Source organism: Dermacentor variabilis, chromosome 3, assembly GCF_050947875.1.
Source record: "Dermacentor variabilis isolate Ectoservices chromosome 3, ASM5094787v1, whole genome shotgun sequence".
Classification (NCBI taxonomy): Eukaryota; Metazoa; Arthropoda; class Arachnida; order Ixodida; family Ixodidae; genus Dermacentor; species Dermacentor variabilis.
Window position 1 is genome coordinate 19,329,106 of NC_134570.1, and position 13,516 is coordinate 19,342,621.

Sequence of the window (13,516 nt, forward strand, 5' to 3'; positions counted from 1 at the left end):
CGTCGCAGCTGAGTGCCTCTGAACAAAGTGACCGCTTGAGCGTCTACAGAGAGCGCAAGATAATTTTGTTGCGCGGGCCACATTGGATATGCTCCTTAATCTAGCCCATTCTTCGTTTGAGAAGCGAACCTATCGCACTAAATTCTCGAGATGGGCTTTTTGATGCTCGACGATCGATTCGTTGTCTGCCTCCAAACCAGTAACGCCATTAATATTCGAACATTGCTTCTCACGCTGGCCAAAGTGTGCCTTTCAATGTTTGTACAAAAAGCGTGCAGGAGCGATCGCTGTCGGTCAGTGCGCAAGTGAACCAGACAGAAGACCTTGCTGGCTTTTCTGCAGAATTTTTTTTTTCAGTTATTTTAAATCTCCGCGGGGTCATTCGTGATCGTGCTGACTTTCATCTGGCTGTCCGCAACACAAAACAGACGAGAACTCGTCGCAGCGTTCAGGAAACCGGCCCTGATCTCCCAGCACGCACGTGCAGCATAGGGGAGCGCGACACGTGAGCGGGTCCGCGCTCGCGTCCCGAAATCTCCAGTTTGCTGAGACTGCATTCATCGCAAGGCTTTGGCGGCGCTTCAGCAGGTTGTCAACCGTACTCCAAGGCGGCAGGCAAACATGTTCGCACAACTCGGGATATAGCGTCATCACGGCCAAGCCCGCTCCTCCGGAGGAGGTGTGCCTCGTCGTGTGACGGGGGGACGTGATTCCTTCGGTTCGGCCGCGGTCGGCGCTATCGGCGGCCTCTCCAACGACGACGGCGCGGGCGCCTGGGGACCAGCGTCGGCCTCCCCCGCCGCCGTCAGACGCCGCCGCGCAAGACAGCCGCCGGGCGGAAAGCGGCTATTCGCAGCAGGCGATGCCCTATCAGCAGCAGCAGGTGAGCACTTCGGCCGGCAACGCGGGCTGCGAGGACGTGCGCAGGGCTTCGGTGATGGATTCACCGAGGCCAGATGGGACGCGCGAAGTATTGGCTGTGGATCGGCAGTTGGAAAAGGGGGGCGATCGGCAGTGCATTCTGTTCTCAACACTTCGTTCGTGCCGCTCGTTTTCTATCTCTCTTTTCTTTTTCGTGTCAAACGTAGTGACTTTGCGTTGGAATGCTAGCAGCGCTTTGCGACAGCCGTGGTCAATAAGAGCTTCCATTTGGGCACTCCTGAGCAGTGACTTGCAGCACAAGAGATTTGGATATACAAGTGGTTGTGCTGTCCTCTGCGCTGTCCACTTATTCAATGGTACGCTCAATTCGTGTCTAAACTTGCAAGCTGTAGAGTTGAGGGCGTTTTGGAAATATTTTAATACCAGGACGCGACACTTTCCGAGTGCGCCAGCGACAGTATATTTGCTGTACTTGTGGCGTTATTTTGTGGTATTGGGACAAGTTAACCGCATTTTGAGGTGTAAGTAGTTGGCCTGTGGCTTTATCAATCTATCTGCGCCAGGAAGGGCTTAGTACTTCCAAACAACAGACGAAAGAGTTTGTCCTTTCAGCTGCTTGCACGAAACGGAATCGTAGTGCAGTAGAAAACGTCAGGTACGGATTAGCTCAAGCACCTTAACTGAAAGTTCCATCTCACTTGCGGATTAACGTGCAAACACACACAAAAAAATGCTTCAAGACTTATGGAAGCCGACCTTAAACGCCAATTCTGCGTAGCCCTACTGCGCGTTGACCAACCCTTGCCTACATTTGCTAAGCCTCCATCGCTTCGCAGAAAACGCCTTCTTCACATAGGCCGCGATCGAGTACGGTAATCTATCCGATTTACGTCTAGAGTTTATTTTGTTGCGCCCTTGAACACAAGTCCTCTAATTCCCATCTGCTTTTGCGAACGCTCTCTTGCAGCGTCAACTTGCCTCTTATAAAAGCATTGAAGAGCAGCTAGGTAGTTTCTGAAGAGTCCCAGATATATCAGAGAACCGAAAAAAGTGAATCACGGTATTAACCAATCGCAGTGTGCAACTATTTATTGAAGAATAAATATTACAAGTCACAAATCGCTGATGTTTAATCCAAACAGTAAAAAAATAACGACTTTTAAACAATACATGCTAGAAAAAAATACGGCAAACGTACTGCAAAACATGAATTCAGGGTGCTCAAATGTTTTCAATATTACACCAACTTGCTCAAGAAGCTCTATCTAAAACAATGTACTGCAATTTGGGAGAAATAATGCATCTGAGTGAATGCGGAGGTATCATTTCGTCTGATGTTTAGGCAATCTTACATAGACGACACAGTTGCGCTGGAACTGACCAAATATAATCAGAACTAAATGAAAGGTGATTATGGTTTCCAAGCCACTTACTTTATTTAAACGTATGAGACACCAAGAAAGGGGATAATTTGTACGGACTCTTTATCGGCTTTAGCATGTCCTGTAAATATTGATGACACCCAACCACACGCACGAATAATATACGCAGTACTGAACAGTCTAACTCAGGCTACAAAAATAAAACATAAAGTGATATCACAGTGTATTCCGGGACCTGCTGGCATAGCAGGCAAAAAATTAGCAGACCCATTGTCAAAACTGGCCCATAAATGTGCAGAAATTCAATTCATCTCTTTATCACCAATAGACACGTAACGCATATTAAGAGTACTAAAGAAGGACTTCTGTATGTCAACCTGGTTCGACGAAAATAATAAGGAATCATGTCTTTACGAAGTGGACCCTCAATGCAAATACTAGCTAAACGTAGAACTTTCGAAAAGTGCAGAGGCACTAGTTCATGGACTGCGCCTTGGGACAGCATACACCAAACATTTCCTATATCGCATCAAACGGGCTCCTTCCCCGGATTGCTCCTGTGGCCACGACGATGAGGATGTTCGCCGTCTACTCCTCGAATGCCCCATATACGCGACGCAAAGACCGCAGCTAGAACAAGAGCTACACTCTATTGATCCTCATCGACCTTTATAACTTGCAAAATTGCTGTGCCGTGGCTATGGAAAATAGCAGAGCGAAAAGCAATGAACGCACTCGAACATTTTTACGAAGACACACGCATGCTGATGGATATCGCACTGAATAGTCACACGGTGCAAGTTCAACTTGCTTCTATTATTTGTAATTATGAGCGCTTGTATAATACGTATTATACTCCTTTGTGTTCTCTGTATTCTTATGTGTTTATATGCTCATTACAGTCTATATCACGGCCGCTTATGAGTATTTGTGAATTTGTTTGCAAACTCATTGCGGTGCGACTTGCCTTTGCCTTTTATACTTATACGTTCGTAGGTGTATGGGACTGTGTGCTGAGGACTTCTGGCCCTATGAAGTTCTTTTTTTTTAATTTTCTTACTACAAATATTTTCTTTATATTGTTGTTTATGCTATGCGAAAAGGAGTAGCCATCACCATAACAGGGTGACTACATCTGTTTCTTATATTTTCATTTCAATAAATTCGACAGCATGTTACACTCCTGTGACAGATGAAGGCCTGCTGCACATGTAGTAATGCATTTAGTTATATGATAGGGGCTGTCAGACTTCTTGCAAGACATAACGAGCCACAATGTGAAGTAAACGTATGGCACTGTATACGTCGAGCTCCTCAACGACACATGCGAACACCTAATACACTACCTAAATGTTCTTTCTTTCTTTCTTTCTTTCTTTCTTGCTTTCTTTCTTTATTTGTACTTTCATTCGTTCTTTCGATCTTTCTTTCTGTCTTTCTTTCGGTACTTCTTTAGTTCTTTCGTTTCTTCATTCATATTCAGCCATTGCAACTTTGCTTGCGCATGAGCCATTCCTGATGATAACATTGCTTGCATCATATTATTTGCATCACTAGACTAGACGCCGTTTTTTACGGGTATTAGCCACTGCAAAGAGCCACTTAAGGCTTCCGCCTTAAAAGAACGGGCTTGAAATGTTACCAATGAATACCCTAGAGGACATTATCGCAAATGCCAAGCGTTAAACAATGACGTGACGATAAATTGCTACCCCTGCGCTATAGTATGTTTTCGAGTTTATCTTTCATGCCACTGCAACAGAGTCACTAGTTCAATATCTATATTCTGAGACAATTATATATATATATATATATATATATATATATATATATATTTTTTTTTTCATCCACTTTATTTTCCATTAATTCTTCGTTTCTTTATTTCATTTATTAAGCACAAGTAATTTCCCCTATGTTGTCCTTGGTGTCAATGTTTGTTGGCTTCTTATGATATGACTATATATATATATATATATATATATATATATATATATATATATATATATATATAATATATGCAGATTTCACAAGAGAAATACCCAACATACACAAAACACAGCAATCAACAAAACACAATACTCGACCCTCGACCAATGTGCCTCGTAGAGACTAGTGTCTCTAGGGGAATTCAAGCGCCTTCGTTGTGCGAGTTGCAAAGGTACGCTAGTCAATGGGCAAAGGGCGTGTCTCAGTTCTAGGGATGGCTGTGTTTTTTGGATGGTCAGCGCGAACATCTTCTTTGTAGTGCAAATGGCCTGCAAGCGCAGTTTAAGTGGGCTACATCCTTCCGCAATTTGTACGCAGGGCACAATGGCGTCCTTATCCATTTAATTTTAAATAGGACATATTTAGTGTTTAAGACGTTTAGGCGAATTCGGTATAGACATGGGCCTGACCGCGAGTGTGTTAAGACCTCATGGCGTACGAAACTGGTACATCAGACATTTAGTAGTTACATCGACTTTCGAGCTTAGTACACGTGAAAAAAAATATGATAAGGCTCTTTCAGTTAACACTCGTATATCGTTAGCTTGTGTCTAACGACATTTGCAGTGGCGTGGATAGTCGTCTTTAGAAGCAGGTCAATGAATCACAGTGCTGTATACAAATGCAGTTGGTGTCAATTTAAAATTAGTTTACAATCTGTTGTAAAGCCATTTCTTGTGGTCATACTGTAGATGTTCTCTTCTCTAGGAACACAGGCCTTGTGTACAAAGGAATTCGTTTGCTGGAGCGGTTCGCAGAGTCGGTCGCCGGCCAATCCTAATAGCCAGCACGTTATTGGCGATGCTGATCGAACAATTACAAACTGTCCTCATGGACAAAAATTGTTGTTTATTTAACCACATACTTCCTCTTGTGACTTGTTAACTTTTGTTTAAAATAGATATGACGACATCTGATACGTTTAAGATGCGTGATTTCGGTGTTTCGTTACATAAGAAGCGGGAAATCGAGTGCTCTGAAGTGAATCACTGCATTTCGATGCAGATTTTGAGGGTGTTTTTCTCGAAACTGGTGTTAAGCACAGAACTTCCACTAAAGGGATATTACTCGACTTCAGTGTTGTAATTATTACGACATGTAAAATTATTACGTTTGTAGCAATTGTTACAAACGGGTGGACGTCTGATTTTCCCTTTAATAACTAGCTTAGGAAACTTTCGGAATAGATAACGACACTGTGCAATTTGTCTTGTCGATAGTGTTAGTTTATTCAAGTAACCTAGCTGATGCGACAGAATTACGATGTCTTCCACAGAAGGAAAAAAAAAAGCCTTTAATGAGCTTAAGGCAGGATATCTTTAACAAGCTTGTTTTAATTAAAATTTGTAACCCTGCGTATTAAAGGTGCTACAGTGAGACCTGCCGTGTAAAGAAAAATTTTATATTGACGAACGCGAATATTATCTGAGGAGAGAGAGAGAGAGAGAGAGAGAGAGAGAGAGAGAGAGAGAGAGAGAGAGAGAGAGTGACAAAGGAAAGACAGGGAGGTTAACCAGAGATTATCTCCGGTAGGACCCTTTTACCGGGGAAGGGGGAAAAGGATGCGAATAGATGAGAGAAAATTGATACGACAAGAAATGAAAACACATACCCCACACAGACTATACAGAACTGTTTCTGCGGGCGCTGTCACAAAGTCTGCGGAGGCGGTGCATAGTTTTACACAGTGTCAACGTCCCACTATAACATTTTACATCAAACAGTGCGCAGTCACAACTTGTCATAACTTGTCACGCAGTCCGGTGTCTTTTAAATAACGCATCAGTTTCTTTATAGCGGCACGCGCTGATGTTCGCGTAGGCCAATTTTCCAAGAAGGTTGTTTTCCGTGAGTGGGCGCTTGTCCAGTTGGTCCATAGCGTGGCCGAGAGGGCTTCGCTTTGCGGGTTGAAACGAGCACAATCGCAAAGGAAGGGCGCGATCCTTTCGCGGCACCCGCGGAAGTCACAAAGTGGGCTACTGGCCGTTCCGATAAGAAAGGAGTGCGCATTTGAACACGCTACTGCAAGCCATAGACGGACTAGAAAGGCGCAGTAGCGTCGTGGAAGGTCGGACAGAACACGGAGCTGTAAATTAGGGCCGAGAGTATAAAAGCGAGCACTTGTGAAGTCGGATGAATTCCACTGAACCAACGTTTGGTTACGCACGATCGCGGAAAGTTATTTCGCTGCGACGGCGAGAGAATAGAGAGAGAATAAATTTACTTTTAAACAGGGGGGCAGCGACTTGGCCTGTGTGGAGAGGAAGAAATGTAAGGGAGCTCGGTATACGTCACAGTAACGAGGCCTCGAAATCAAAACTTCACAGAGTAAGACGTTGCCCCTTTCTAGACAAATATGGGACAAGAGAACGTCTTAGCTTTATTCGCTGGTTACTGCCCCATATCGGTGTAGGCTTACCGTACGCGGGTAGTATAGAATTAAATTGTTGCTGGTGTATTTTTAATCAAGGTGCGCTAGAACGGTTGCCAGGGACTCGACACGATTTTCACATGTCGTCGACAGAAGACCTCGCAGGTGAAGGCGACGAAGGGACTAGTTCGGTTTTTGAAAGAGACGGGATTGGACAAGCGGCTGTGACAGTGATATCACGTACCATGCCAGATTGATGGACTCTAACGGACGATGTGTGTGTGCTGTGCTATGTGCTCTCTCTCTTCCTCTTCCCCATCTTTCATCGCCCCCATCCCTCTCCCATGTGTAGGATAGCAAACCGGTTAAGCTAAACTGGTTAACCTCCTTGCCTTCCTTCTCCACTTTTTCCTTCCTTCCTTCCTTCCTTCCTTCCTTCCTGGTGTATTTTTCAGTCAACTTTAATCGATGTTGTGCGCTTTCATCACTACTTAAGATATATTTACTAACAATAAGAATATTCAACTGACGTTTGCTCCTGACTTAGTGAAAATAGATGAAATCATGTGACGCAGCTATCAATTAGGCAGAACTGGTTTTACAGATTAATTCTACCAGCGCACCAAACCATACAACTGCCCTCAGTGCTGCTTCATATAAAGCGTGTGCATATCAGCAAAGCAAGCCACACTGCTCAGAAAGGAAGGAAGCTGTAGCACTTATGGATGGATGGATGGATGGATGGATGGATAGAAAAACTTGATTGACAGCCCTATGTGGGAGAAATAGCGGGGTCCCAAAATACGGAGAAAAACAACTTAAAAAGAAACTTTACGCGTAACGTCCAATGAAATATGAAATTGGCTATGGCACGGGCGAAAGAAGACGTAAATCGTAGACGCTCAATAACGCAGTCTACGACGTGCTTACACAGTGCACAGCGTAGCAAGAACAAGCTCTATGAGCAGAACGCTTGCTCCAGAGTTGGAGCACACGCGACTCTCTAGAGAACATGGTTGACCCTTCCTGACCTTCCAGATAAATAAACTGGGAGGAAAGTTCCTCACAAGACCAGTCGTATTTGGGTACAACGAAGCGTGCAATGACCGCGTTTCGCAACACCTTGCAGGACGTTCACCGTCTATTAGGGATTCACTGCGAGGTCAGTTTCGCTGAAAGAGCTACTCATGGGCGCAGTATGCTCTGTCTATAGCGTCTCTCTAACGTAGTGTGTGAATTGCGTGGCCACTTGCGCTGGGAAACAACTCTTGTACTTTGCTTATGCTTAAAGGGCAACTCCGGCGTTTTTTTAACCATATTAGGATAATGTCATCTTCAAATGGCATTGGCATTCCCGTCACTAGTAGGGTGGTTCAATTTGATGAAAAATTCACCAATAATTTTAAATGACCAATGAAAAAGATACCGACACAGGTAGCTGCACCGTGTGACGTCACGATGAGTCGATGATGTCAGATCCTACACTGCCATAATGGAAACAGGCAGAACGCTTACTAAACACGCAGTACACGTGGCGCTAACGCCAAACAAGAGGGGCTGATGATGTCTCCTGATGACAGACGGCGCTTTTACAGATTTTCCGAACTAGACAGCGGCGATTCCCGCGACGATTTCAGTGACAGTGACGGTGTATTTTCTGACGTCACGAACACAGGGTGGCCAGTAAAAAGTCATTAGTCGAGAACAAAACCAATCTTTAAAATTCATATTCAGGAAAACTAAGTGACCTGCAGCTATATTGTTTAGCACAGGTCACCAGAATGCAAAACGATAACGTATATTCAAAATTTTATTAAAATCAGTGGACGTCGAAAAATCTCCGGTGTTCCCCGCTGTTCCCGTCACATTTGCGTCGCGAGGTGTACAGCCGAAGTCGTTGCCGGCATTCAGTTTGTGAGCCCCAGATGATTTCTAACGGGAACCACAACGTGTGTCACGCACACTTATTCTGGAACACGTTTTTTCTGCAAATGCTCGAGGCTATCAGAAGGGCTTCGTTCGCGAAGTGTTGCTCGACGCGAGCATGTTGCCACTGTGTCCTCGTCGTGGCCCCCGTGGGCCCGTATTGAGTAAAAAAAATGCCTCTCATGGTTGAAGGCTGGCACCCTGTGTATGGGTGCGACTAAAAGTAAACGCAACAAGGCACTCTCATCTAAGGCGATAACTTCAAAATTGGACATGGGACCAGACGACACAAAGCCGTCAAGTACTTTAGCAGAATTTCTCGTAGGCCTTGTTGGATGCACGTTCACCTTGAAGAATTCGGCGCAAAATGACGGGCGTACTGGGCCAGAAAAACAGGACAAGTTCTGCGTTCATCTCACGTGTTTATTTTGTTAGCACCGAGTGTTCTTAGATGAGCACCGTATCAATATATAAACAAACAAACAAACAAATAAATAAATAAATAAATAAATAAATAAATAAACCCTATTTTCTCGGCAAGATACACTGTGCTGTCCAGCAATCGTACTCACTGACTTGATACTTGGCTGAAATAAGCATTCCTGGCGCCCGCATGCATACATGTAATGATGGTGCACTTCCATATATGTGCTCATCACGTTCTCTAATCTTCGAGCCACAATTCCTTGATCACAAGTGAACCACAGAACCACTCAACCTTAGAACTAAGTTTTGTTTAGCGTTATATCATCACATCACATTACATCACATCACATCACATCACATCGCTCACTCACTCACTCACTCACTCACTCACTCACTCACTCACTCACTCACTCACTCACTCACTCACTCACTCACTCACTCACTCACTCACTCACTCACTCACTCACTCACTCACTCACTCACTCACTCACTCACTCACTCACTCACTCACAAACTGCTGAACCGGCAATATAAAAGATAAAGACTTGGAGCTACACATTGAAGACATTGCTCGCTACTACGGTTTTATCTCCACTGGCGAGAAGGTGACGTTGTGTCAGCACAAGTACACAGCTATCTGCTTTTACCTCAACGCACTCTGATAAGGCTAGCACACACAATGTCACGACGGATGAGCGCTCCAACGAAGGTTATCTGACAATTTCACACCATCGCCAATCAGCGCTCACATGCAGTAGACCATGGTATGCTTCTGTTAACGTTTTCATATTTGTTATTAGGACATTAAAAAGAATGAAGTGCTTAGGGAGATCGCACGAACACCTCGGAAAATTGCAATAGAAGGACCGTTTAAAAAAATAAATATAAGCTGTAAATTGCTTGAAATATCCTGAATATCAATATGACTGTTCCCTATTTTTATTGTTATCGAACGAAACCGACATATCGTGAGAGTCGTAGATATTGCGATAAATGCTATCTTCGAACGGGCATGAAAGTTTCTGTATAGAGGATTTCACGTATAAAAAATCACGAGGAGAATGAATGATGACTTGAGCGAGAAAACACTGCGTGACCTTGACAATTTTAGTGGCACCATCACTGAGCGCAACAATCTTATTTTTCGAGCAAAAGAAGTACGCGATTTTGAAAATGAAGTGCGTGCGAGTTTTCACGTAACGTGTTCGTGAGTGACGCTGTCAATAAAAAATAAACATGACCATACTCGGTGAAAGCGTAGAGAGAGAGAGAGAAAGAGAAATAAAGAGAGAGATGAAGAGGAAAGGCAGGGAGGTTAACCAGATATCAGTCTCCGGTTTGCTACCCTACGCTGGGGATGGGAGATAGGGGTTAGAAAGATGAGAGAGAGGAAAACGCTAAAAAAAGAAATAAAGAAACACGCACACATGAAGACACACACACAAAAGGCGTTCCAGTTAAAGACGCTCGCGAAGGCCGGTAGATCACAGAAAGAGCATTAGCGCTTGCACGGCCTTCTTCTGTGACGTTAGGTCCCTTCGGTGGTGTAGAATTCTTTTTTCCGATAGCGGTTGGTCGTCCAGTTGGTCAAGTTCGTGGCGAAGGCATTCCCTCTGTGGGCTGTACTGTGGGCAAGCGCACAAAATATGTTCAATTGATTCTTCATGGCTGCAGTGGCCACAGGTTGCGGTGTCGGTCATCCCTATGCGGAATGCATAGGGATGACCGACACCGCAACGCCCAACCACAGTCGATACAAGAGCGTGGCGTCTCCACGGCGAAGCTGTGATGGCGCTCGGAGACTTAATGTCGGATCAAGGGAGTGCAGTCGAGTATTTCTTAAATGTGGCTCATTCCATTGCGCACAGCACTGCACCTACCTTCTACGCCTCCGCGCACCAAAACTTAATTCGCGAGAGATACCTAGTATTGAAATAAGCTTACTTCCACCGTGGTGTCAAAGAAAGGAGCGAATGTGATTGGTCGGTGCACTTACATATATAATTTTTAATTGACAGAGGAGTATTTTACTCTGTATTCTTAAGTTGTCACCGACTACAAGGTTGCACTAGCTGTAAGTGGATTGCTTGTACAGCTGAATGAACTGTTGGTTATTGCTTCAGTAGGTCTTTGATATAGCAGCGGCTCATGTACTTTCAGTGGAGGTCAATTATCTACGGTGTCTCCTGGAGTCGACGTATAGACTAACAATAACAGCAAACCACTCTTCACGATCTCAGCAGCAGACAATTTAAAACAGAAAAGAAGATGCGACAAGAAGCAGTTGTTTCAATTTGCCATGGGAAGAGAGCGGGAAGCGGGTGCGGCGGGGGGAGGGGGGGAGTGAGATTGAAGATGTAAAAATTAGCGAATAAAAAAGCAAATGTAATGGGGGGGGGGAGGTGTCAGAGAGATGTAAACAAAGGGTGGGAGGTTAACCACAGGTAGTTATGGTTGATGATTAGCCTGTACGTGGTGAAGGGAGCGCGGGGATACAAAGCTGGAGTGCAAGGGGAAGGCGCGTAGACCTCAGGAACACGAGTAATGCAAATATAAGCTTCTCAGCGGAGTTTCTTGGGAAACTCTGGCCTAGGCATTTTGTTCGGATAATGGACGATAGCCCAATGCATCTAACACTGTGCACAACATTTGTGTCGAATTGTCTCTGGGCATTATAGAGCGGGCAGGCAAGGATAACCTGTGTGAGTGTCTCGTCACAGCTGTATGTGTCGCACGTTGGACGGTCGACCATTGTAATCGGAAGGCATAGAAGTTCGTAACTGCGACGCTGAGCCAAAAACTATGCAACATGGTGTGGTCGTGTCGTGGTAACCTAGGTGGTTGACGTAACTGGAGATCCGGGGACAACGAACGTAAACGACGCGTGGTGAAATAGATCGTGTCCCACATGGGCAATGTACATTTACGGAGCATCGAGCGTAGACTGTCCACAGAGCCGGTTCACGAAAGCGGAATCCAAAGGCATTGACCTCTTGCATGTGGGGATCTGGTGGCTTCATCGGCATGGTCATTCCTGCTGATGCTGCTGTGGGGCGAGAGGACATCGAAAAAGTATATCGTGCCCTTATCCTGGCGGGTGCATGTGATGATGGTGACTTCTCGTATTACCGAGCACCTGAAAGCTTGAACACTGCGGGAAATATTACAGGAAAATCATGAGCCATCCCACTCTGTGAAGGTGGACGACTAGCGAAGCTGTTTAGCACAGGGCACAGAGGTGGCATTGAATTTCGAACAAAGGTATGAACAGATTTATTGTCCTGATCGGTGGCCACCGTGACGGAAGGTACGCACACACTTTTGCACGGATGACTGTACGTACATGCACACACACACACACACACACACACACACACACACACACACACACACACACACACACACACACACACACACACACACACACACACACACACACACACACACACACACACACACACACACACACACACACACATATATATATATATATATATATATATATATATATATATATATATATATATATATATATATATATATACTCTGAATTACTAGAGGGATTAGCCATTGTTGATGCAGATAGTTTTTGTTGACGCAGAACAAAAATGCACGGGAGCCCAACAATACACAGATTCTTTGTAATATGTTATAGATAAATCAGTCCCCGGCGTTAGCGATGGGAGGCATGCATTGGAGCCTTGCTTGAAGACTTTCCGCGGACAGAATGTCACGCGGACAGAAGCGATGCGCAGGTGTACGATGCCTGTCGAGGAAGTAATGGTTATGAGACGGCTATGAACAAAAAATACGCGACACATATTCAAATACATTTAAGACTTCTCTACCTATTGTGTCACCGTGAAACTTACCCAATCTGGAGGATTTACCTAGAATGGGCATAGACCCAATGGTGCAAGAATGTGGTAGCAGAACATATTAAAATATATCCAACCAGACAGTTAACTATATGACACACTGTTCCAATGAGACATGCGTGTTTTAAAGGTACTTATGGGCCTACATTATATGTACAGGCTTCCTGTCGTGATGTATTGTTTGACTACTCAGAACACAGGTGCGCTCAATCGTACTCATTTTATTGACATGCATATATGAGGAAACGTCGGTAACAACCGACGGTGCCGGCTACTCCTTATACCATATGTGATATTGATGTCGATCAATGTTCAGTGTTACCACCCATTCCGCAGATACTGAAAGGTGCCGCGCAGCTAGCAGCGTGATATTAAACGTTCCATCTGATCTTCACTAACTGTGCGAAAACTGCACATAGGAACTGCTAGCCAACAGAAGTGCGTTGTTCTGTGTACTGTGAGAGATTCAAACGAATTGACAGAAAAGCGAGTCAAGCAGAAAAGAAAAATAAAAGCTGATATCCTGGAAGAAATTTCGCCAGAGAGAGAGGGTGGCGTGAGAGGAAAGCTTCGCGGAAGTCAAACAGGAAGGCGGCGTCCGTAGACGACCGCTAATCGACACCGCCCCGTCGGCGCGCTTCTCAGAGGATACGATACGCGCGCTC

At 44.7% G+C, this 13,516-nt stretch overlaps 1 protein-coding gene across 1 annotated transcript in view; it reads left to right on the forward strand.

Annotated features, from left to right (window-relative positions):
- The first annotated feature begins 741 nt into the window (after positions 1-741).
- Positions 742-13,516, forward strand: part of LOC142575233 (solute carrier family 2, facilitated glucose transporter member 1-like) — a 59,793-nt gene continuing 47,018 nt past the window's right edge. The window contains exon 1 of the mRNA XM_075684397.1: positions 742-883. Coding sequence (XP_075540512.1) covers positions 863-883 — 21 coding nt within the window. The 5' untranslated portion in view covers positions 742-862. The remainder of the gene's footprint in view (positions 884-13,516) is intronic.